Here is a 23,587-nt window from a genome sequence, read left to right as displayed (position 1 = left end):
CAAAAAAAAAAAAGAATCCGCCTGCCAATGCAGGGGACACGGATTCGAGTCCTGGTCCAGGATGATCCCACATGCTGCGGAGCAACTAAGCCCGTGTGCCACAACTACTGAGCCTGCGCTCTAGAGCCCGAGAGCCACAGCTACTGAGTCCACATGCTGCAACTACTGAAGCCCATGCACGTAGAGCCCGTGCTCCACAAGAGAAGCCCCTGCAATGAGAACCCCGTGCATTGCAACCAAGAGTAGCCCCCGCTCACCACAACTAGGGAAAGCCCACGTGCAGCAACGAAGACCCAACTCAGCCAAAAATAAATATCTCATTTTAGAAAATGAGACAGACAAGGTCTTTTCACAATCTTTAAATGCCCCACTAGAAGAATCACTCATAAATCCTTAAATGTCCTAGAATAAAAATACGAGTGCAAATAATTACTGTGAGGTAATAAACAGAGATGAATATGTCACTTGTATGTGCCAGAAGGAGATACAATCTGAGAATTATCCTAGAGCCAAAATGAGAGTGAGAGCTACATTCACCTGCTCATGAATTCTTACAACAACCTATCAGATCTATGTATCATTTTATAGTTGAGGAAACAAGCTCAGCAAGGGTGAGTTGGTGATCAAAAATTTGATCAACTTTTAAAGTAAAATTGCTTTCTCTCCAGGTTAGAAAATGGAATCCAAGGTGTAAGTGTTGTGGTTCAGAAAATATTAAATCAAAATCTTTCATAAATTCTATATAAGACATAATCTTTGATAACTTCTATTGTAGTTACCATGTTCCCACCTCAGTACCTAAATTCTAACTCACAGTGGCTTATGAACTGGATTGGTGACTTAAAACTATATACAGTGGTTCCTAGGCATGTACTGGCCTTTCAGCTGTTCATAAGCTACCCTAGAAACACATGCCATGGAGTACAGTACACTTTGCTGAGACTCTAAGTGTACGTTGAATGCTGTTGAGAACTAGTCATATGAATGAGCCTGATCTGCCACATAGCATCTGCATCTGAACATGAGGCACTCTTCTACACTGATCCTTCACATAGGTTCATTAAGGGTTATACTCCAACATGTAAATTTCCCACAATAAAATACAATATGATATACATTGCACTTGATCCAAAATGATAAAACTGCAACTTGGAAAAAAAAAAAAAACGACATCTTTATTGAAATAAGTTAATGCAGTGGGTAGGTCTGAGAAAACACAAATCAGTTGGTTAGGGCAATAAGAGCCTCTACCACGTTGCCCATGTGTTCCCTCAAGCTCCGTTCTGCTGCTGCTCGCGAGATCTCCATCTCTGTCATCTGCAGGAAAAGGATCAATGATTTTACCTAAGTCTCCTCCCGGGCATTAATGTGCCAGCAAAACATGAGGACTCTACTTGTTTGGGGAAACAACCCAAATTTGACAAAGAAATCGCCCCCAACCATACACTAGTTAGACATTACTACTCACTATCAGCTCCAGATCTTCCTTCTTGATAGTGACTTTGGCCAGTTCCTTCTCCCTGCAAATATTCATGTACTTAGTCCTCATTCTTTACCTCCATCATAAACTCCCAGAAAGGATTTTTCCAGCTGTGCCTTACAAATAAATGACTCTTGATAAACACTGTTGACTGAAAATACAAAACGACTCCCACCCTCTCACCTAACGTCCCATCCCATCCCTTGGAATATTTACAGCAGGCAGCAGGTGTTGCCAGGAGGCCTTTCCTTCCACCAACAAGAGTAAAGTTGTAAATCTTAGATCTGCAGAAATGGGTGATACAGTTGAAGAACAGTACAAGGTACAAAGGCCTAACGATGGCTTTTTTTGTCTGGGGGAATGAGAGGGGCCCGTAGGTAAAACGACTTACCGCTCCTGTTTGGCTTTCTGCTCCCGGGACCGTCTATCCCCAATCACGGACATGGCCTACAGGAAAGAAAGATCTAGTTACTGCTCTGCTTACCCACAATTCCTAATAATCTAAAATACCAGTAACAAGCGGGTGAGGTGTGTATTCACGATGACGAGCGTACCAGGAACCGGGACCTACGTTTAATTCAACTCTGTGCACCTGAGACCCATTTTAAACCCAATCTCCATCAAGTTCCTTTTCGCAAGCGGCGGGCTCCAACGACGGTTCAGTTTCCTTCTTGCCTCCTCCCACCATGGAGATGGAGACCCATCCTGGAGCTGGGCTTCCAGTTTCAGCCTCCCAAGCCCCTTCTGCTCTCATCCCTCCCAGACAGGCTCCCGGCCAACCTCACCGTCTCCAGATTGGAACTCTGGATCTCCTTCTCTTCAGCATAGTCGGTGACTCGCTCCAGGTCCGCCGCCCCACTGTCATGTTTCCGTGGCTTCTCTGGAGGCCGCTCCGGGCCGCTGGTCTCAGTCTCCAACTCTAGCTCCACGTCCCCCTCTGTCGCCATGTCGATCCCACCACGCCGCGCCAGAGGCCCGGCCCCGCCTCAGGAAGACTTCCGGTAACTGCCTCGCAACTTCCGCCGGGAGAGGAGGAGGCGGGACCGGCCGTGGGCCACACCTTCTTTGGTGCTCTGGTTCTAGAACTTCAGCGAGGAAACCAGTACGCCTTTCAGACTTACTTTCGGGCTTCTAGTGTTGCTTTCTGCCAGGCCGTGTCCCAGACCTAACCCGTCACCACTCCAGGCCTTCCTATCCTTCCCTTCTCTTCACCTAGGTCCAGCCCACACACCCCAAGGAATTCTGTTCAAGATGGATGACGTCTAATCCTAAACCAATTAAGAATGCTAATCTACAAGCCAGATATGCAAACTACTCCCTAATCTGGGGAGAACAGACTGAGTGGCCCAAGGACCCTGGGGAGAAAGTAGTTTCACAGGGACATTTGCATTTACCACATCCTGAAGGTCGGTGTTCTTTTCCTGATGTCCCTCCCCATTCTGTCTGAAACTGGGTGACCAGCCCCGGCACAGCAGGAGTCCAATGGGCTGAGGACAAAAGAAAGCTACTACTTTCTCATCTTCCTTCCATCTGGTGGACCTGGGCCTAATCCCTGGGATAAGGATGGTGGGTGCAAAGGCGGTCACAAGCTCCAGCACCTCCCTCCGCCTGGCACAGCAACGCAGTGGAGTCAGCAGTGTCACAGTGAGTCTTCCCTTCTATCAGGTGAGAGGGTACTGGAGCAAGCGCTATCTGAAAAAATGGAAGGGAATGGTGGCTGAAGCTGGGGAGGAAAACCCATGGGAGCTGATAAAGATGATAGGCCTTCCTTTCACTTGTGAGGCCCTTCTGCTTCTTTGCCTCTAAGACTACTGATCATTAAATCTCTCCTCCCATGTACCCAGTACCGGATATTTAGATCCTGGGAAAGATTAGAGGCCAGATGTGACTTAGGCTTTTAGAAAGTTCTGCTCAAGCCTGCAGTTAAGCTCTTATGATGAAAGCTCTACTTGATGTCAGTGGAAGGCAATCCTAAATAGCTTGGAACCAGACAGTCTGAGAATTCCTGAGTGAAAGAGAAGAGAAGGGAGGGGGAAATTTTGGAATTCAGCCTCTTGGGTTAACCTCACATGTACATTAATGTAAGCCTTTCCTCAGCAAATCTGCACCTTGCTGCCCTGCATCTGCTCTCCCCTCAGGTGCTCTGCTGTGGGCCTGCTCCCTGTACCTGCTGCTGCCATTCTAGGTGACCCCCTCTCACGGAGTCTCCTTGTAGCCGCCTGTTCTACATCCTCCTCCATGTGGGGACCTCAGCAGTCTGCTGCCTCCTGCTGTCAAGGATGGTAGTGCAAAGAGTCTGGGCAAGGCACATGGGGTAAGTGGGAGGAGGTTGGGGTGCAGCAGGACAGGATAAAAGGAGAAACCCTGAGATAAACAAGAGATTCAGGTTGGGGGAAGGGGACAAATGAGTGGACATACCCATAAGAAGAAGGTACTTCTCTATGCATGATGACTTGCCCAGGCATTTCTCACATGTACCTTCCCTCCAGATCCAGATGCCCTCAGGGCTGTGTGCCCATCTGTTTGGCCACTCTCACTGCCCAGTGCTCAGCGGCTCTGGGGTTGTATACCGAGTATGTACAGGAACTGCCACCTTTCGCCTGCTGCAGGCTGTGCCGTTGGTCGACCTCCACTCCCCCACCAGCCTGAGAGCACAGCTGCATAAGAGGTGTGTGTGTATTCTTTGGGTGGGGAGGGGATGAGGAGGGAAGTAGAAATAAGCTGAGTAAAGGAAATTCCAAGATGAAGTAATAGCACTGTAAAAAGACAGAAAACAGGTTTAAGTCCCTGCTTCCACTATACTTGCTGTGTGACAACAAGCCACACACTTATCCTCTTTGACATTCTAGTTTCTGAAATGGAGATAACAGTGGGGTTACTATATGCAAATCTTTTGTCAACTCTAAAACATTGTCTGGATGTTTTTATTTAGGTATCTGAAAGTCAGAATTTGGAATGGGCTGTGATGGGCCCATCTCCAGCCCCTCTCACATGGGACTGGTTCCTCCCTTCCTATACTTAGTTGTCTCTTCTCTCCCTTCCTATAGTTCTGGCTTTCTCCTTTGCCTTCCTCCACTGGCACTGTTCACTCTCCTTTGCCTTTTCTTCTGAGTCTGGTTTTCTCTTTCCCTCTTAACCAGCTTCTGGCTCCTCAAGCTGCTGTTCCTGCTAGGTCTCTGTGCTGTTGCCTTCTGCATGCCTGATGAGCATCTCTTCCCAGGTACCTTCCATCTCATCCTGATCAGCGGAAGTAAGCTAAAATATTTTCTAAGAAAAAAAGAGGGTAGGAAGAGGACGAGGAGTAATGATATGATCAGCTACATTTCCCCCACTGGTGCCTCACTTGCAGCCTGGCATTACATTGGCATCTGTAGAGGCTTCACATTCATCCTGCTGCAGTTGGTGCTTTTTACAGCCTTTGCCCGTTCCTGGAACAAGAACTGGTAAGGAGGACATAACCCTAAAGGCTTCCTGGGAAGTCTGACATTACTAGACCCAGTTGGGTGGGGCAAAGGACATGACAGGTTGATGGTCCCAGAGCTTACCACTAAGCAGTATCGAAAAACTCAGGAATGTGAAATGACTGTGGGCCAGGTGGGATGGGTAAGTCTCACCAGTCTTTTGGAAGAGGGGAAATAGTTGATAATGGGTAAAAAGAAGAGTTGGAGCACCAAGCCATTGCCCACCTCCCACCCCTAGGCAAACAGGTGCAGCCCAAGACTGCCGCTGGTTCCTAGCTGTGCTGCTGACCACCCTAGGATTCTACAGCATGGCAGGTTTAGCAGCTGTGCTCCTGTTCCACTACTACACACACCCAGATGGCTGCCTGCTCAACAAGATGCTGCTTAGTCTGCATGTTTGTTGCTGTGGTCTCCTCTCCTTCCTCTCCATCGCTCCCTGCATCCGCCTCAGTGGATACATGCCTTGCAACATTCCAGATTTGGGGGACCTTTGGTACAGCAATTTCATTAGCCTCCCTACCTCAGTCAATTCTCTGCTTCCCCCAAAGGGTGGGGGGACAGAAGTACAAGTGAGGGTAGAAGTAAAGGAAATTACTACCCTGTAGGCTAAAGCAAGGATTCACATTCTCCCCAGAGCAGCTCCACTCTGGCCTTCTACAAGCCTCTGTCAACAGCTGCTATATCATGTAGCTGACATTCTCTGCGCTATCCAGCCATCCTCCAGAGAGTGGTAAGGACAGGACATGGATTTCCCCATGCTAAAACCTTTTTTGCTCCTGCCAAATACCTATTTGTTCTTACCACCTTTCTCTTCTGTTGCCCCTTCTCAGTAATCCTTCAAGGACAGAATCACTCTGTGCCTGCCTGGCCTGAGTAAAATGGAACCCCAAACACCAGATACTTCTCTGGCAGTGTTGAGTGCTGGCATCATGTATGCTTGTGTGCTTTCTGCCTGGTGCATAAAGGTGTCAAGGGAAAGGCGTGAGAGAAGGGAGGATGCTCAGGACAGGGAACGATGGTCAGGAGACTGTCTGGGACCACGGTTTATTTAAACTTTAGAGCAAGATAAGAGGAAAGCTCCCCATGAACAAAAACAACTTCTAAGAATAGCACTTGTCAGATGATCTGTATGAGATGAAGGGGGTAGGGGAAATGACTTGAGAATTTTTAAATATATAAAGACTTCAAGGCCCTCACATGAAAAGATTTCTAAATCTTTGGCGGAAAAGGGCTCCAGGAGCACAGTACCCTCCTGAGAGTTACTAATATGGACCAACCAGCTAGCAGTAAATGCCCTCAGGCAATCCTGCTATCTGACTGGACCAGCTTGAGAACCATCTCTTCCTTCTCAGCAATGAGGCTTCCTACCTTGCTGAGGTATTTGGGCCCTTGTGGACTGTCAAGGTTTACAGCTGTGAGGTCCAGGTGAGGATGGAGAGCACAATATCCCCAATACCCCTCCCCCCTCACACATAGTCACAGACACACACACATCCTATCAACCTCTACCCAGAATGCTCAGATTCTAGCTGCTATTACCTTTTATTGAGTACCCACAATGTGCTAGGCACTGTGCTAGATACTTTACATACATAATCTCATTTAATTTAATCCTCACAACAACCCTGTGAGGTAGGTATTTGCTCCATTTTACAAATGGAGAAATTGAGGCACAGAAGGTTAAACATCTTACCAAAGTTCCCATAGCCAGTTATATACTGAAGCTAGAATTTGAACCCAGGTGTGCCTCCACTTTTTACACCACACCAATCTTTTCAAAGAAGAGGAGTTTCCTATACTGTTACCCAGACATTCTTTCTAAAGTCATTCCAAAACATGCTGCCTTTTGTTTTACAAAAGCCCTCACTCTGTTTCTGCTGCCCTGAAACAGTGCAGCCAGAGGAAGGTGAGTGTCAAGTGAGGATCCATAAGTGTAGATTTCTGCAGAGTGCCAAAGAGCCCTCAAGTGCCTTCACAAAAGATGGGGAAGGAGGGAAGAGGTGTTTCAGCAGCACTGCTGCCAGCAGTCCTTTCCTCTCTCCAGGGCAAACAGGTGGGGCTGCCAGGCCAGCTAACCAAGAGACTGCTCCAGCTCCTCCAGTGCAAGCCCAGCAGCTTTCCTATAGCTATTCTGCCTTCCACTTTGTCTTCTTCCTTGCATCACTCTATGTCATGGTTACCCTCACCAACTGGTTCAGGTAGGATGGAGACGGGCCTGGGACACTCTTCTGAAAACCTAGTTGTTTCAGGGAAAGAGCAATTCAAGGCCAGTCCCAAGTTCTGAGGACACACACATGGGTCTACCATATACCATACTCTTCGGTGGGGTGGTAGGACAGATCTAAAAGTCATGGCCCTCCAGATTCTCTAACCAGACACTTTAGTTCCACAGCTATGAGGGAGCAGAACTGGAAAAGACTTTCACCACGGGCAGCTGGACTACCTTCTGGGTCAAGGTTGCCTCATGCTAGGCCCGTGTACTCCTCTATCTGGGGCTGCTACTGGCACCATTCTGTTGGTCCCCAACCCAGGACCCCCAGCCTCCTCTTATCTTCAGGTGACACTGTCATGGCATCAGTATTGCCAGATAACAAATATCCAGTCTAGGTACTTTTAACAAACTGGGGTTCCCTTCAAATTGTACCCCTAGTCTTGACTCACAGGAGCTGTCCAGCCCAACAAATACCTCAAGGACATAATGGGTAGTCACCTCCCTTTAGGCTAAAATCAGTAGTATGTCTGACTTGAAAAAAGTGGCCATACACACCCTAATGCCCTGGGCAGAGTATCTGACACGCTGGAGCTACCGTTACGTCTTCACCCCAGCTCAAGAGCCTGACTCCCAAGTCAGCAGCTCAGGAACCAGCAGACAGTGCGGCACCAGCTCCTTCCTGGCTCTCATGGTGGAGATGGGGGCAGGGAAAGACCAACAGGGACTGAAGACTTACTTGGCTCTGCCCTTGGAGATAAAAAGGAAAATAAGGAATTCAGCCCTGGGTACAGGGATTTAAGAAGCCCAGAACCCTAGAACAAACCAGGACACAGGAAGAAAGGAGCACAGAGACTACCCTAGGTTTTAATCCTGATGTTGAGGTCAAAGGAAATGGGACGACAAAAACCACCCTCACATAAGGAATGACAGAACAGAAGAGAATGTGAACACTTGAGAGCAGCTAACCATGGGAAGTCAGTGAGCAGCAGGATCTGGGCCAACTTCCAAGCAGGCAAAACTGAGGAAGAATGAGGAAGAGGGGCATAAATTTAGGTCTTGCAGCCTTCCTTCTTAGGACCTCAACTCCATCCGTAGGATGATGTTCAGGGTCTGAGTGGGGGACAAAAAAAATCACAGAAAAGAAGTCCCTAAGGCTCTTAGAGGATTTCTCTACCACATACCCAGAATACCTGTTTGTTGCAGTACAAAAAAGAATTTTTTCCTGTGATGTTTCACTTAGTCTACATATCCACATCCTTTTAGAGTCTGAAGTTCTCTCCCCTCTTGGTGGGAAAGGGCAGCCATTCCTCCATCCCCATCCCCCCAAATCCCCAGTCAAACCAGGCGCTCAAGGAATTACAAAGCTACTTTTAATACTTTGGGGTGAGCCCCACAGGAATAAAAAACACTGGGAAGGGGTAACCCCCTCACCCCCAGGAGTGGCCCAGGGGGAGAGAGGCTACCTGAGGGGAAGGAAGCACAAAAGGGACTCGCTGCAGACTCAGGGCAAAGGGAATGCCATCGGTGCTGGGACCTGTGAGCACTACAGGAGAAAACGCGAGCGTGGTAGGACTGGCTCCAGGCACACAGGCGAAGGGCAAGAGGGTTGGACACGAAGCCACAAAGCTACTTGGGTTCCTCCTTCTTCTCGTTTGCCTTTTTCTGCTTCTGCTGCATGATCTCCGAGTCCCTGGGGGTAGAGATGATGGGGCACTGGGAGGTACCAGAGGGCAAAAGGGACAAGATGCAGGGGGATGAAGGGCACAAAGGATAAGATGGAAGTGGATGGGACAAAATTCAGCATGTGGCTGCTGTATTCCCACCCTAGGAGAACAAGAGGAAGAGAGCTGAGGCTCAAAAAGCAATCAGTCTCTATCTGGCTATTGCCCGAGGGGTCAGAAGTCTGGCCACACAGGCCCAAGGCTATTCTGTACTGAGTACCACACCCAGCAACACCAGTGAGAAGGCTGGGAGAAGGGAGGACAAATGAACAGCAAGGAGGGCCAAAAGTACTGGGCTGTCATAACCACCACTGCGTTTGAAATGTGAAGCTCCCTGCCCTTGCCCTTAAGGTCAGACCCGGGGGCACTCAGAAATCAGACCGAGGGCAGCACCCGCCCCAGTCCCTTCCTATAAGGCTGTGACCTAACAATTTAAAGGGTGAGAGGAATAAAACCCTAGAGGAAACAATGCACTCTGCCCCTCATGACTAGTCCAGATGTAAGCTCTGAGCTAACTCTTTCCAGGTACAACCCTTGGCCTAAACCCAGGTCTCACCCCACCCCTCCCCGCCCCTCCCTGGGGCTACCTCTGCTTGCGGGCAGCAGCAGAAAGCCCGTCATCTCGGCGCTTTCCCTTAACCGAGTCGCTCTGCTTTTTCATATTCTTCTGGCGGGCGAGCTCGCGCTGGTTACCGCCTAGAGAAAGAAGATAAAAGGTGAGACAAGAGGGCCTTTCTGGCCACACACCGGCGACCCTCTCCCCTCACCGGACACTCGTACGGTCCAACACTTCATTCCCGGGGCGCCGACACCGGCCTTTTTCGGGGCCTAGGCTGCAGATTGGACGGAGGGGGTAGCTGCCACAGGGCAGGTCAAAGTGGGGAGTGGACGGAGGACGGTCCTGAGGAGCCTGCTAGAAGCGTGCTTCGAATTTCGGGGCAGCATGGGGGCCCAGACAGGGGGTGGCGGTATGTGTAGACGGTCTGGGTCTCTGTGGGGGAGGGGCAGGGATCTGGAATGGGGGGATCTGGGTCTATCACAGGGGCGCAGGGCTTCTCCCCACACCGCAGAGCGTCGGGGAGGGCCTTTGCCTGACGAGGTGGGGAGGTTCTCAAGAAGTGTCTCGGTGGGCAAAGGGTCGACTTCCGGGCTCCAAGTGTGAGGGTCGCTAAACAGCGCTCCCAGAAAAAGGTCTCGTTGGGGAAGCCAAAACGAGGTCAATGCCGAGGTTCGGCAGTCATGTTTAGGATGGAAAAGGAGAAAAGGGCAAGAGGAGGGGGTCTCAGTGCTCACGGGTCATGGCGACGGCAGCAGCTCCGGCCTGCCTCCGTTGCGTCCCCTCGTTCAGTACGACGTTGCAGGCCCCGCCCCTTTCTCGAAGCGTAACGAAGTTGTCTTTTCCTCCCCGCCCCTTCGCGCCCGGGAGCCGATTCCCATTGGACAGGAAGAAACACGTGGAGGCCGCGAGCCACGCTGGAGCTCGGGCGGATAACGGGCGGAGGTTCGCAGGCCGAGCGCGCTGCGTGGGGCGGGGCTTTCCGAACAAGTCGTTAGGTCGGGAGGGGAGAAAGTAGGCCAGGTCACGTGGGCAGAGTGGGTGGGGGTGGAGGGGTGCGGGTGGCTAGGTGGCGCTCCCGCGGGCTTGGGCACGTGACCTGGCAGAGTGCCCTCATGCGGGGATGGTTTGGGACAAGGACAGACTCACTCAGAGGGAACGTAGGGGGAACAGAGGGCTGGGGGTTCGTGGGGGCTGAAATGGTCCGGCCGGTGCTGTTACCAAGACTCTTGGACTAAACTTGCCCCTGTTATCTAGGATCCCCCCCAACCAACCACCTGTTTAGATACTTGAGTTTGCATACTATGTAAAATCGTGTACAAACGCAACTTCAGAAACCCGTTTCTAACCACGTTGTTCCCCCATCCCAAACTCCTCCAGTATAGAAATTCGCATCCACATCCCATATGTCCTAAAACTTTGGTCCTGTTCATATCCCCATAGAAGCTTCAAATATGTAGCTTGGAAGTATTGGAGGACCCAAAAATCACGGACTATGGAGTTGGATCAGGGACTAAGAGATTGGAAAATCCACATACTATGTCCATTTCTCCCTCCGGCATTTCCCCACTGTACTGTACTATCTCCACCATCTCCACCAACCACACCTGGTTTGTAATTCGCAACTGAATAGGGCGGGAAGCTTAGATTTCCCACTAAAATCGCTCTCATTCCCAGTTTCACTAATCTGTGTACAACACTCCCCACCAGTCCCGAGGAATTCACGGGATAAAGGAGAAATGCTTAGGAAATCTCACAGGAAAGGACTGGTTGTAAATTTTAACATCTGATTCTCTCCAGCTAGTGCCCACAGCAGAACCAAGCTGAGGCTGGCACTTCAGACTGGCTTCTTTCTCAACATAGAGCTGAGGGAAGACAATAAACCTCATTCAGTACCATCCTCACAATTTTTGCCATACCCAGGTATCACTTGAACTACTACTATTTATTACTTTAAAAATTTTTACCAGGGTTGTGTTTGTTTTTTGTTTTTTTTGGCTGTGCTGTGTGGCTTGTGGGGATCTCAGTTCCCCCACCAGGGATTGAACCTGGGCCTCTGCAGTGAAAACACCAAATCCTAACCACTGAACCACCAGGGAACTCCCTGTATCAGTTTCAAATGAAGGATATAACCCAAACTTCATATTCCTTTAGTAAATTTAAAATCAGTATCACCTGCCCACAAACAGAAAGTAACTATAAAAAGAAATACAATGAAAAGGAAATATATTATTAAATTCTACCAAAATAACATCAATGTCAAAGCTACTGAAACTGGGGCCTGCCCTCTCTTTCTCAGAGAAAGAAATTAACAAGTGTTATAGAGGTAATAAGGCATAAGTCTCCCAAACTGAAGCTTTTTCTTGACATCATCAGAATATTGAAAAGCATTTAATTTTTATACTTTCAGTGTTACTTACTGCTATGTCTCTATACTACTAAAATTACTTCTTATATCACCAGTAGCATATATCCCACCCTTTGGTACATACCAAATGTAATAGATCAACATTGGTGGCACACATAACAATGTGCAAATTCTGACTCTGCTACTTACTGGATTTGATTTTGGACAATCATTTTTTCCATGCTTCAATTCCTTTATATGAAAAATGGGAATAATATCTACCCCTTAGTGTTGTGGAAAAGATTAATATAGATAACTTAATATAAAGGACTTGGCCCATAATAGGCACTTGGTTAATAATGTCCTCTCCATCTCCCTTTGGCAAGTCCTAAAACCTCTTCATTCTCCAAATTCCTCTAACTCCTGAGTAGTAGCCAGTCTCTGAAATGGCCCCTAATGATCCCTCCCTTCTGGTATTCACATCCTTGTGTAATCCTCTCCCACACTAAATCAGGGTTGGTCTATGTGACCAATAGAATATGGCAGAAGTGATGGTATATCACTTCTGATGCTAAAAGACATTGCAGCTTCTGCTTTCCTTTCTCTCGGATCACTGGCTCAGGGAGAGCCAGCTGCCATGTCAGGAGGAGAGGCCCATGTGGTGAAGAACTGTGGCCACTGGCCAACAGCCAGAGGGCAGAGAAAATACCTCCACTTTAACTTAGCACGAGGTTGAGAGTTAGGGACCCAAGGCTCTGAGAGAAGGAGGTGAGGCAGGATTTAGGGACCCCACATATAAAGTGAGAAGATGAGGAAACTGGACTTCAAGGGTGGGAACAGCATCTGCAGACCTATAGCAACAGACTGACCACAGTTCACAAAAAGAATTTGGACTATCTGGCTTCCTAGCCCCCAGGTTCCAATGGATCCCCTTGCATATAGAGAGACTACAGAACCAGCCCCATGGAGAAAACGGAGCTAGCCAGGGATGAGTGAAATAGTGCAGGATGAGGAAGCAAGTTCTCTTTTGGCACCTCCTACCTCTTTATCAACTCCAGCTGCTCAGGTGGGTGAGAGAGTGGAACAACCCTGTAACCAGTCTCCTCTTATTAACTCGCCCCACTCTACCCCCATGCTCAAGAGTCTATTTCCAATCCTAACAGAACCTAGGCTGGTTGCCACACCTCCCTCCAGTCTAACTTTTCCAGTAATTGCCAAAGAAATCACTCATTCTTTCAACAAATATTCATTGTGTTATGCACCAACAATGTACCAACTACTGCATTAGTCATTAGGTATACAGTGATGAACAAAACATGTATATCTCCATACTCAGGGAACATATAGTGTAGAGAAGAAGAAACAGCTCTCTCTCTGTATATAACACATATATAGGTATTCCTCTGTGTGTGTGTGTGTGTATATATATATATGCTAATCAATTGTGATAACTGCTTTGAAAGAAATGAACAGATTTTACACAAGGATGATATTCAAAAGAGTTAACAGGGCACACAGCATAAGCACCTATCCACCAAAATAGATGTCAGTTTAACCTGAATAAAGACTATCTGTGAACAATTTTTCTACCTCTCCTGGTAAATCATACAACTGCTGGTTCTGTGAAGGGAGTATATCTGTAGACCCTAACTTTGATTAGAGAAGTGAAGCAAGTGATAACTGGGCTGAGGCAAAAGGAGGAGGATTTAGCCAGGGCAAGGGGTGGGGGGAGGCGGGAGAGAACATTTTAGGAGAGGAAACAGCATGTGTGAAGGCCCTAAGGCCCTGCTCCCTCAGGCCATCCCATCAAGAGCCACAAGGTTAGTGGATAGGTAGGTAGTAGGTGAGTCACTAATGCCTAGTGAGCATGCTTTGAAACTAGGTCAGGGAGAAGGTAGGGTAGTGAAATGATCTGAGTCACTCCTGCTAATACCACTACTCGGTAACATTAAGTGAGTACTTATTAAGTATATTAAGCTTACTTTTCTTATTTGGGCCTTACAATGACCTTTTGAGGTGTCATTATTCCCTTTCTACATATTTAGAAACTTTGGCACAGGCAGGTTAAATAACTTTCCCAAGGAAGCACAGGTAATAAAGGGTGGGGCTGAGAGTTTAAACCAGTCACTGCTCTTCAGCAGCAAGATGTAAATTTTGAAGAGATCACTCCGTGGAAGGAAAGTGGATTAGAGCAGGTAAATGGAAATGGGGAGACCAGTCAGGAGGCTATCACAGACATCCAGGATTCTAGGCCTAATTGGGTAACAGATAATTGAAATGCAGTTCAGACCAACTGGGGCAAAAAGGGGAATTTGTTGGCTTACATAACCAAACTGGGTCATGGGCTGGGGTGTGAATGACTAAAACCAATGACAGGGGGATGCCTCCCCATCTCTTTGCTTTATTTTCTCAGATCCAGATCCCTTGACATGATAGGAAATGGCCACCAATGGTCCCTGCCCTCACATATCACAGAGTGACCAAGAGAGGGGGTCTGAGTCTCTTCCTTTAAATTCAGTTTTTAAAACCCCAGGACAGGACTCTGATGGTTTAGGTGCCTACCTTTGTGGTGAGGAGGTGGTGTGGGGCAGGATATAATGAGAGTAGCCCCCACCAGAACCATATGGTTAGTATGGGGAAGGAACAGTTTTATCAAAGAAAGGGAGTTTGTTCCCCAGAAAAGGAGGATGCTAGACAGATCAAACAAAAGATGTCCATTACATCAGGGAACAGAAGATAGCCACTTGGACCAAAATGGTGGCAGAAGAAATGGCAAAAGTCTGCAGCTTCAAAATATATTTTGGGTATTCAGTTAGGAAGATACCATTGATTTCTGGGTTCTTCATCAAATATTAAGTATACACCTATTAAGTGCAAGACACTTCTAGGCAGTGGGTATACAGTGGTGAACAAAACTGACATGGTCTCTGACCTCATGAAGTTAACCCTTTAGTGGGGGAGACTTACAATTCACAAGTAGCCAAACCAAACAGTATGAAGTTACAACTTGTGTTAAGTGTTAAAAGAGAAACAAAAGTGCAAGGACAAAGAATAATAGGAGAGACCCACTTCTGTGGTGACTTTTTTTTTGGCCACGCAACGCAGCTTATGGGATCTTAGTTCCCCGACCAGGGATCAAACCCAGGCCCTTGGCAGTGATAGCATGGAGTCCTAACCACTGGACCACCAGGGAATTCCCTGCGGTGACTTTTCAACTGAGGCCTGTAGAAAAAGTAGAAGAAGGCTCCAGAAGTGCAGCTGAATTCCAAACATTAATAACATCCCTCCTTTAACAAGGAAGAGCAATACAGTTTTAGGAAATTCTTTCCCTCCCTATATTCCAAAAGTGGTCCTGAATGGCTAAGTCAATCAAAGTAAACTCATCACTCTTAGCATTACTGGCTCAGGATTGCCTAAACCATGCATGATATTCACCTTGTGACAGTTATAGGTTTAAGAGTTAGCATATGACCTAAATTGGCCTTATCAGACCAAAGGGAAGGACTTTTGTTCCATTGTGGAGACAGACAGTGCTCTCTCCCACTGACTTGAATAAGGATTCACATAACCCTTACTGATTTTGGCTTCTGTGACCTTGAAGGACAAGCCTTAGGTTGAAGCAAAGTGAGTGGCAGGAGGAAACTTGGTCCATGATGATGCTCTTGGGCCACTGAATACATCAACTATAATATTTGTTCTCTCACTGAGCTTCCTGCTATGAGAACCACCATACGTATTTGTTTTTTGTGTAAGCTGCCTTGAGTCAGATTTCTGTAACTTCTGCCAAATACATTTTAAGAAATACACAAACAATAGAAATAGCATATGCCAAGGCCCTGAGATGGGAAAAACCTTGAATAATTAGAGAAATTACAGAGATCACATAATGAAATGATCCAGTAAGATTATCTTAAAGTGCAACCAGCCCTCTCCATGCATATTAAGCTTCTAGTCAGATTTTAGTGCCTTGCTTGTAGAGATGAGTAGATAGCTGAAGATCAGCAAGCATTGGAAAAAACACTTTTAACATAAAAATAGGCCAAAACAAAACAGAAACAGAAAATAAGGTCTTAGAGGATTAGAAACAATTCCAGAAACAAAAGAAAGTGGGAGGGTGACCATAATTAGTAACCTTAGAAATGAAGGGGATATTGAACAAAAACAGGGGAGCTATAAAAAACAAACATTCAGAGAATAATAAAGAGCTCTTGGAAATTAAAAATATGATAAAAGCATTGGAAGATAAAACTTGAAGAAATAGTCAAGAAAATTGGGCAAAAACATAGTGATGGACAGGAAAAAATTTAAAAATTAGGCAATCAGTTCAGGAGGTCAACATCTGTATTATATGAGTTTCAGAATGAGAGGGGGCCCACTGAGTGCCCAGCACAAAGAATAAGAAAAGATCGATGCCACAACATACTAGAACACTGGAGTCACAGAGAAGATCCTAAAGGTTTCTGAGATACAAAATAGGTCACATACAAAGAGAGGAAGAAGAATCAGAATGGCTTCAGACTTGTCAGCAGCAACACTGGAGTCCAAAAGACAGTGAGTGATGTCATCAAATATCTGAAGAAAAATAACTAACAACCAATTTTTTTTTTACCCAGCCAAGCTATCAATTAAGTAGAATAGAATAAAGACACACAGTCTCAAAGGACTTACCTACCATGCACCCTTTCCAGGAAGCTATTGGAGATGTACACCAAAATGAGGGGGTAAATCAAGGAAAAAAGTAGTAGAATTCAGGAAAAATTGGCATCCAATATAGGAGACAAGGAAATCCCCAGGCTGTTTGAAGGGAGACCCCAGGATGATAACTTTGCAGCAGACTTAGAGAAGCAACTATTTCAGAGTGGAACAGGAGAATGAAAGGGTCTGGAGGTGTATATATAAGGAAAAAATGGAAACTTATAAAACTGATAAGTTTTATAACTGATAAAATTGATAATATAACTGATTATATTTGAATATATGAGGAGGAGATTTCCACTTCTAGAGGAGCATATTAGAATTAATTGATATAAAAAAAGAATTAATTGATAATAAGTACATACAGGGGCTTCCCTGGTGGTGCAGTGGTTAAGAATCTGCCTGCCAAGTCAGGGGACAGGGGTTCGAGCCCTGGTTCAGGAAGATCCCACATGCCGTGGAGCGACTAAGCCCGTGCGCCACAACTACTGAGCCTGCGCTCTAGAGCCCACAAGCCACAACTACTGAGCCCATGTGCCACAACTACTGAAGCCCGCGTGCCTACAGCCCATTCTCCGCAACAAGAGAAGCCACTGCAGCGAGAAGCCCGTGCACTGCGATGAAGAGTAGACCCCGCTCTCCGCAACTAGAGAAAGCCCACGCGCAGCAACGAAGACCCAACGCAGCCAAAAATAAAATAAATTAATTAAATAATTAAAAAAATAAGTACATACACAACTAAGTAAACAAACCAAGATAGGGATAATTATTAATATCAAGGGGGAAACATACAAGAAAGGAAATGTAAACAGTGCACTGTGTCACAGCTTGTAAATAATATTTACACACTCATAAAATGTAAACATTCATTATTGATCTAACAAAAGTAACATTACTACACTAGGAGGTTGAAGAGAGAAAGTACATGCATATATATGGAGAGGATGGGAGAGCTAAAGTCCTCATTTTTAAGATAGAAACCAATGGCTAATATCTGACACTTAAAAAGCCAGAAATGGCATGATACTTAGAAAAAGCAATAAATGCTAGAAGAAACAGTTAAAAGAGTTTTAACTTCCTTTAAGCAGTAGAAAGCAGAAAGGAATAAGGGATAAATATTTTTTATTATGTCTTGTATGGAACTTATATGTACATATATAACTTCCATAAAGACAAATAAATACTATAAAAACCCAACCATGGGGCTTCCCTGGTGGCACAGTGGTTAAGAATCCGCCTGCCAATGCAGGGGACAAGGGTTCAAGCCCTGGTCCGGGAGGATCCCACATGCTGCGGAGCAAGTGGGCCCGTGTGCCACAACTGCTGAGCCTGCGCTCTGGAGCCCACGAGCCACAGCTGCTGAGCCTGCCTGCTGCAGCTGCTGAAGCCCGCACGCCTAGAGCCTGTGCTCCGCAACAAGGGAAGCCACCGCAATGAGAAGCCCACACAGAGTAACGAAGAGTAGCCCCCCCTCCCCGCAACTAGAGAAAGCCTGTGAGCAGCAACGAAGACCCAACGCAGCCAAAAATTAATTAATTTCTTTTAAGAAGTCAAATTTAGGAGGGCTTCCCTGGTGGCGCAGTGGTTAAGAATCTGCCTGCCAATGCAGGAGACACGGGTTCGAGCCCTGGTCTGGGAAGATCCCACATGCCGCGGTGCAACTAAGCCCGCATGCCACAACTACTGAAGCCCATGAGCCTAGAGCCCATGGTCCACAACAAGAAAAGCCACTGCAATAAGCATGCGCACCGCAACGAAGAGTAGCCCACACTCTTCACAACTAGAGAAGGCCCGCGCGCACCAACGAAGACCCAATGCAGCCAAAAATAAATAAAATAAATAAATTATTTTTTAAAAGTCAAATTTAGGGAGTTCCCTGGAGGTCCAGTGGTTAGGATTTGGTGCTTTTATTGCTGTGGCCTGGGTTCAATCCCTGGTGGGGGAACTAAGATCTCAGAAGCTGTGGGGTGTGGGCAAAAAATAAAAATCAACTTTATTGAGGTATAATTTACAGACATTAAAATAGATACATTTTAAGTGTGCAATTTGATGAGTTTTGACAAATGTATAGATAATTTGAGTTAGGGTGAAGGGCATTAAGGTCATCTGGGATTATGCCCGTCCAGGAATTTAGCAGAGGTATCCTAGCTAGGAAAGAGAACAACACCAGGGCTCTAGGGAGACATACCCAAACAGGGACAAGTGGCGACACCAAGGGCCGACATGAGATTGGTCCTGGGGTTTCACTGCACCAAGATCTGGACCTCCAGAATGTCTGGAAACTTCATGGCACCTCTTGGTCCTCCTGAGGGAGTGAGCCTGCTCCCTTTCACACCAGTGTCCAACAATCTCACGTGTATAGGCCAGGAAGGGAGACCTGGGACTGAGTTCTCCCTCTCCTCTGCCCTGCAACTTTCCTGCCACCAACCACGGCCCCCATCTCTGCCCATCGATGGGGGGCGCTCCGGCTTGCGACAGCCAAGCTTCACTGCTGCCAAAAACGGGCCCTGATTTTCTCTCCATTCATAGTTAGAAACCGGCTTCGGGTTCGCCGCAGTACGTCGGGCAGGGAAAAGCAAAAGCTCTAGGCCAGGTGTTGGCGTCGGGAATCCCCCTTCGGGTCCGCCAGCCTCCGGTCCCTTGGGGCTCTTGGCGTGATGGGCTGGGCCCGCCCAGCAATCAGTCGCTGTCGCTGTCTACCGCCCCTCTGCGTCTAAAACCCTTGGGGGTTGCAGGTTCAGCTTCACTTAGAAACCGAAACTCTTTAAGTGTTCAGGTTAGGTGGAAAAACTGAGGCAGGACTGGGGACTCTAGTGAGAGGTCTGAAGCTGGCTGCAGACTTTCTCCCCGGAACTGGGAGAGCACCTTCCGAAAGCCCAATAAGCGCATGCCAATCCAAGAAGAAACCGCTGGGGTCGGTGCTAACATCTGGGGGAGAGCGAAGCGCCACCCAAGCGAGCGGGAAATCCCAGAGGTGGGGCTGGCTGTGGGTGGGGCCTGGGGTGGGGTCCCGGCGGGGGGCGGGGCCTACCTGGGTTACCGGGTGTGCCAGCCTAGCCCTGCACAGCGGAGGTGGTAGTGGCCCTGGTCTGTGGCTCCCGTCCTATTTGCTCTGAACCTCGCAGCCATGGAGGGACCCCGGGAGCTTCTGAGTAGGAAGCTCCGGCTCTGCTTCACCCCCGCTGCCCGGACCAGCCTCCTGCTGCTCAGGCTCAACGACGCGGCGCTGCGGGCGCTGCACGAGTGTCAGCGGCAACAGGTACGGCCGGCCCGGGCCCCATCCTCTCCATCCCCTACCCCTCGGTTAGTCGGGCCTCAGCCGGCGACAGTGCCGAAGGGGCCTGGGGATGGGGAGCAGCATCCTCGGTCTCCGGCCTCCCCACCTCTCCAAGTGAAGCCTGCGAGGCAGGTCCCCCCACCCCACCCCCACCCCGGGCACCCGACGCCGGATCCGGGACGCTGTTTCACCTGCTCAAGTCTGTGCTCTCCCTCCAGGTTCGGCCAGTGATTGCTTTCCAAGGCAACCGAGGGGTAAGCGCGGGCCTGGGGTGTGTGGAGGTGGAGTGCAGGGAGAACAGACATGGGCTCCAGGAAGGTACCATCAGGGCGGGAGGCTGAGGGCAGCCAAGGTCTGAGGAAGTTTCGAGAATTGAACCCCAAATGGGGCGAGAGGCTGCTGGGTTGTGGTCCCAAGAGGCTGCGGTTGAAGAGACTGTGCCGTCTTAGCCTCCTGAGGAACTCAGGCCCAGCTGCACCTGGTGTGCTAATGAGCCCCGTGGGACCCATCGTCAGGCTTAGGCTGGCTCAGGGAGGAATGGCATTCATAGTAGGAGGAGGAACTGACTTTCATAGAGCTTACAGTCTCCTTTCACCCACAGTATTTGAGGGTCCCACGTCCTGGCTGGTCCTGCCTCTTTTCCTTCATAGTGTCTCAGTGTGGCCAGGAGGGCCCTGGTGGTGGCTTGGATCTTGTGTGCCAACATTTAGGCAGGTAAGGGGAATAGGTAGCAGGTAAGAAAGAGTTTGTGCAAAGTCTGGGAAGGGGATATCCAGAGGTGCTTCAGAGATCTCCACCTTCCTGTTTTTTGTTTGTTTTTTGTTTTAAACCACTTCTTTCCAGATCTGGGCCTAACCGCCTCCACTGCCTGGGTCCACTCAGGGAGCGCCTCACTATTTGGGCAGCCATGGATTCTGTCCCAGCCCCATGTTCAGTTCAGGGACACAACCTGACTGAAGATGCCAGAGATCATGAGAGCTGGCAGAACATGGGAGACTATTCTGCAGGAGACACAATTTCACAGCCACAGATGGCACTAGAAGAGGTAAGGCCAGAAACTGCAGGGAGTTGGGATAAGGTGGGGCAAAGCCTGAAGCCTAGGGAGCCAAGTGCCCCTGCCACTTTCCCTGCCAGGTGGCAGATCCACTGGCAAGCAGCCAAGGACAGTCACTCCCAGGATCCTTGAGGGAACACATGGCACAGTGGGAAGTGAGGTACTTGGGGGCAGGGTGGGACTAATCTGGGAAGCCCTGTTATTGTCTTCTCTAATCTCCACCCTAAATGCTGTAAAAAGGGATCTAGCCCTACCCTTGGCTTCATCTCTCCCATTCCCTCTTCAAAAATCCTAGGAACCAGACCCATCTTCCAAACAGAGAGCCTGATCAGGTACTGCCTTCCTCTGCTAGCCAGAAACACGTGGACAAGGTAAGTTGTAATAGCAAGGGTGTTTCAAAGAGAGTTTTGTGTCCAATGAGGCTAAAATTTAAAAATTGGGACCTTATCATTTTCATGCTCCCAGAGCTCATTATATGGAAGTAATTTTTATGTTTTTTAATTTTTATTTTATTTTTTTTTGCGGTACGCGGGCCTCTCACTGCTGTGGCCTCTCCCGCCGCGGAGCACAGGCTCCGGACGCGCAGGCTCAGCAGCCATTGCTCACGGGCCCAGCCACTCCGCGGCATGTGGGATCTTCCCGGACCCGGGCATGAACCCATGTCCCCTGCATCGGCAGGCGGACTCTCAACCACTGTGCCACCAGGGAAGCCCAGAAGTAATTTTTAAGAGAAGGACAGAATAGGAGGCTTCTGGCTTACTGTTCATGTGACCAAGATATTTTCTCCAACAGAAACGTCCAGCACCTGCAGCTACTGTAAAACTAAAAGAAAAGAGGCTCAGATCTCTGTCTCTAGCTCCAAGTCCCCTACAAGGGCTGCCTAGTCAGGAGCTACAGGAGAGAGAAGATTGGGAGCAAGAAGATAAAGATGAAGACATTAGCCCCAGGCTGGTGCACAGTCCCTCAGTTCAAGCAGGTGAGTTAATGGGAGGAGGGTGAAACTGCCATAGTGGGGGAAAAAAAGCCTATCATTACCTTCATGTCTTGCTTCCTTCCTAGACTCTGAATCCCCAAGCCCTGAAGAGGTACCAGATTACCTCCTGTGAGTCCCCTGCCATTTCCAATTTTATCAAGCCTTGTGCATATGAGATATTAAGGTAAACTTCCTGGGAGCTGGAAGCTTTGGGGGGCAATGATATTGAAGGTGACAATACTCTGCTCCTGGCAGGCAATACAGGGCCATCCACAGTGCAGAACAGCACCATGCTTACAAGCAGGACTTTGAGACAGATTATGCTGAATACCGCACTCTGCATGCCCGTGTTGGGGCTGCAAACCAAAGGTTCAGAGAGCTGGGAGCAGAGATGAAGAGCACTCAACGAGGAACTCCAGAATACAAGGTAAGGGCTGGATGGGCCCAGGCTGGCCCCTGAACTCTACTGGCCGTAAACTCCTGGCTAACTGCCCATAATCCTGTTTGTTCAACAACCAATGTGACAAGCAAGCCAGTTTTGAGGGAAAAATTAGTCTGTATAATTTGGTAGAATGAGAAGGGAAGTTCCTTCACTCCCTAAGAGAACTGGAGCTTTTTTCTTAAGGTTAAACTTGGTGCTAACATTTTCTTTTCAGATGCTGGAAGAAAAGATAGTCCAGGAATATAAAAAGTTCAGGAAGGTAAGACCAGGCCTGGGAATGGTAGCAAAAAGGCAGAATTGACTTTTTTTTTTTTGACATGGATGCTTTTTCTCTGCAGCAGTACCCAGGTTACAGGGAAGAAAAGCACCGTTGTGAGTACCTGCATCAGAAATTGTCCCACATTAAAGGCCTCATCCTGGAGTTTGAGGAAAAGAACAGGGGCAGCTGAAGATGACAGAGGGCTCTTTGCCCAGTGTGCTATGAAGGAACAAAGCAGCTATTAACTAGTGTACAATTGTCTGCTCTTCTTATTGCTGAGTCCATGGTGGGACGTAGGAGAGCTGCTCTAGGTTCTTAAGGTTTTTCATATTGCCATATTTAAATTTTTAGGGCATGGGCACAGTGCCAAGACTCCACAGCTGTGCCCAGGAGACTAGGAAAAGTAGCAGAGACTTGGCTTCTCCACCTTTAGTTCAGCCAAGTTATTTTTAAATCCTGAGAAATTATACCATTTCCAGGACAAGATACCTTGAGAACATCAGAATTTACTTGGTAGCCTCCCTGAAGAAACAATGAAAACTTTTGGTAACAGAACTAAAGGAACTTGTAATACAACTGGATATAATGGGAAAGGGCTTGGGTGTTACCCATGTACTGAAAGTGAATTATTTTACAAACATGGCTAAAAAATTAAAACTGATTGCTTCTGTGTCAAGTTTATGTTTTCCTTGAATCCTCCTACCCTTGGCTGTGTATATGAACCAGTTCTGGGGCTCCCTAAAAATTCAGATCCCCAGATCCCAGCCCAGGTCTTATGAATTAGAATCTCCAAGATTATGGTTAGGCATCTTTACTTTTTCAAAGCACTATGGATGATCCTGATATATATTTTGCTAAGTGGCTCTGTCAAATCTTGTAATTCAGTGGTCCCCAACCTTTTCGGCACCAGGGACCGGTTTCATGGAAGACAATTTTTCCACAGACTGGGGCAGGGGGCGGGGGGCAGGGGGCGGTGGCGGTGGTTCAGGCGGTAATGCGAGCGATGGGGAGCGGCAGATGAAGCCTCACTTGCCGCCGCTCACCTCCTGCTGTGCGGCCCGGTTCCTAGCAGGCCACCGACCGGCCCAGGGGTTGGGGACCCCTGTTGAA

The 23,587-nt window shown here is 48.0% G+C and overlaps 4 protein-coding genes across 4 annotated transcripts; 2 read left to right on the top strand and 2 right to left on the bottom strand.

Moving 5' to 3' along the window:
• Window positions 1-1,151: 1,151 nt before the first annotated feature.
• Window positions 1,152-2,486, bottom strand: HYPK (huntingtin interacting protein K). Its single transcript, XM_082839465.1, has 4 exons — window positions 2,266-2,486; window positions 1,872-1,927; window positions 1,469-1,520; window positions 1,152-1,317 (listed from the first exon to the last, which is right to left on the bottom strand). The coding sequence occupies exons 1-4, from the start codon at window positions 2,425-2,427 to the stop codon at window positions 1,222-1,224; spliced, it is 366 nt and encodes a 121-aa protein (XP_082695591.1). The 5' UTR covers window positions 2,428-2,486; the 3' UTR covers window positions 1,152-1,221.
• Window positions 2,487-3,043: 557 nt separating this feature from the next.
• Window positions 3,044-7,750, top strand: SERINC4 (serine incorporator 4; the record flags this gene model as incomplete). The annotated part of the gene is given in 17 exon segments (XM_082850323.1): window positions 3,044-3,145; window positions 3,619-3,666; window positions 3,670-3,778; window positions 3,781-3,794; window positions 3,970-4,148; window positions 4,621-4,700; window positions 4,830-4,923; window positions 5,180-5,391; window positions 5,576-5,628; window positions 5,632-5,671; window positions 5,772-5,793; window positions 5,795-5,896; window positions 6,294-6,355; window positions 6,683-6,847; window positions 6,986-7,139; window positions 7,334-7,409; window positions 7,413-7,750. Coding segments are annotated over 17 exon segments (1,602 nt in total). The 3' UTR covers window positions 7,503-7,750.
• Window positions 7,751-8,639: 889 nt separating this feature from the next.
• SERF2 (small EDRK-rich factor 2) lies at window positions 8,640-10,239 on the bottom strand. Its single transcript, XM_082833574.1, has 3 exons — window positions 10,168-10,239; window positions 9,462-9,570; window positions 8,640-8,843 (listed from the first exon to the last, which is right to left on the bottom strand). Exons 1-3 carry the CDS (start codon window positions 10,172-10,174, stop codon window positions 8,780-8,782), a joined length of 180 nt encoding a protein of 59 aa, XP_082689700.1. The 5' UTR covers window positions 10,175-10,239; the 3' UTR covers window positions 8,640-8,779.
• Window positions 10,240-19,599: 9,360 nt separating this feature from the next.
• Window positions 19,600-22,667, top strand: ELL3 (elongation factor for RNA polymerase II 3; the record flags this gene model as incomplete). The annotated part of the gene is made up of 11 exons (XM_082834263.1): window positions 19,600-19,731; window positions 19,968-20,003; window positions 20,351-20,463; window positions 20,593-20,794; window positions 20,884-20,963; window positions 21,099-21,174; window positions 21,596-21,779; window positions 21,863-21,905; window positions 22,032-22,203; window positions 22,433-22,477; window positions 22,557-22,667. The coding sequence occupies 11 exons, from the start codon at window positions 19,600-19,602 to the stop codon at window positions 22,665-22,667; spliced, it is 1,194 nt and encodes a 397-aa protein (XP_082690389.1).
• Between the last annotated feature and the right edge of the window lie 920 nt (window positions 22,668-23,587).

Source organism: Leucopleurus acutus, assembly GCF_964270905.1.
Source record: "Leucopleurus acutus genome assembly, chromosome: 1".
Lineage (NCBI taxonomy): Eukaryota > Metazoa > Chordata > Mammalia > Artiodactyla > Delphinidae > Leucopleurus > Leucopleurus acutus.
The sequence above is the reverse complement of the archived record's forward strand: the minus strand, read 5'-3'. Positions and strand labels throughout refer to the sequence as shown.

Coding starts and splice junctions, on each gene's coding strand:
- SERF2 (XM_082833574.1), bottom strand. Junction 8,844..9,461: donor GCTGCTGCCCGCAAGCAGAG/GTAGCCCCAGGG, acceptor CTCTACCCCCAG/GGACTCGGAGATCATGCAGC.
- HYPK (XM_082839465.1), bottom strand. CDS start 2,427: ATGGCGACAGAGGGGGACGTGGAGCTAGAGTTGGAGACTGAGACCAGC. Junction 1,928..2,265: donor AGAGTTCCAATCTGGAGACG/GTGAGGTTGGCC, acceptor TCTTTCCTGTAG/GCCATGTCCGTGATTGGGGA. Junction 1,318..1,468: donor AGGAAGATCTGGAGCTGATA/GTGAGTAGTAAT, acceptor CTTTTCCTGCAG/ATGACAGAGATGGAGATCTC.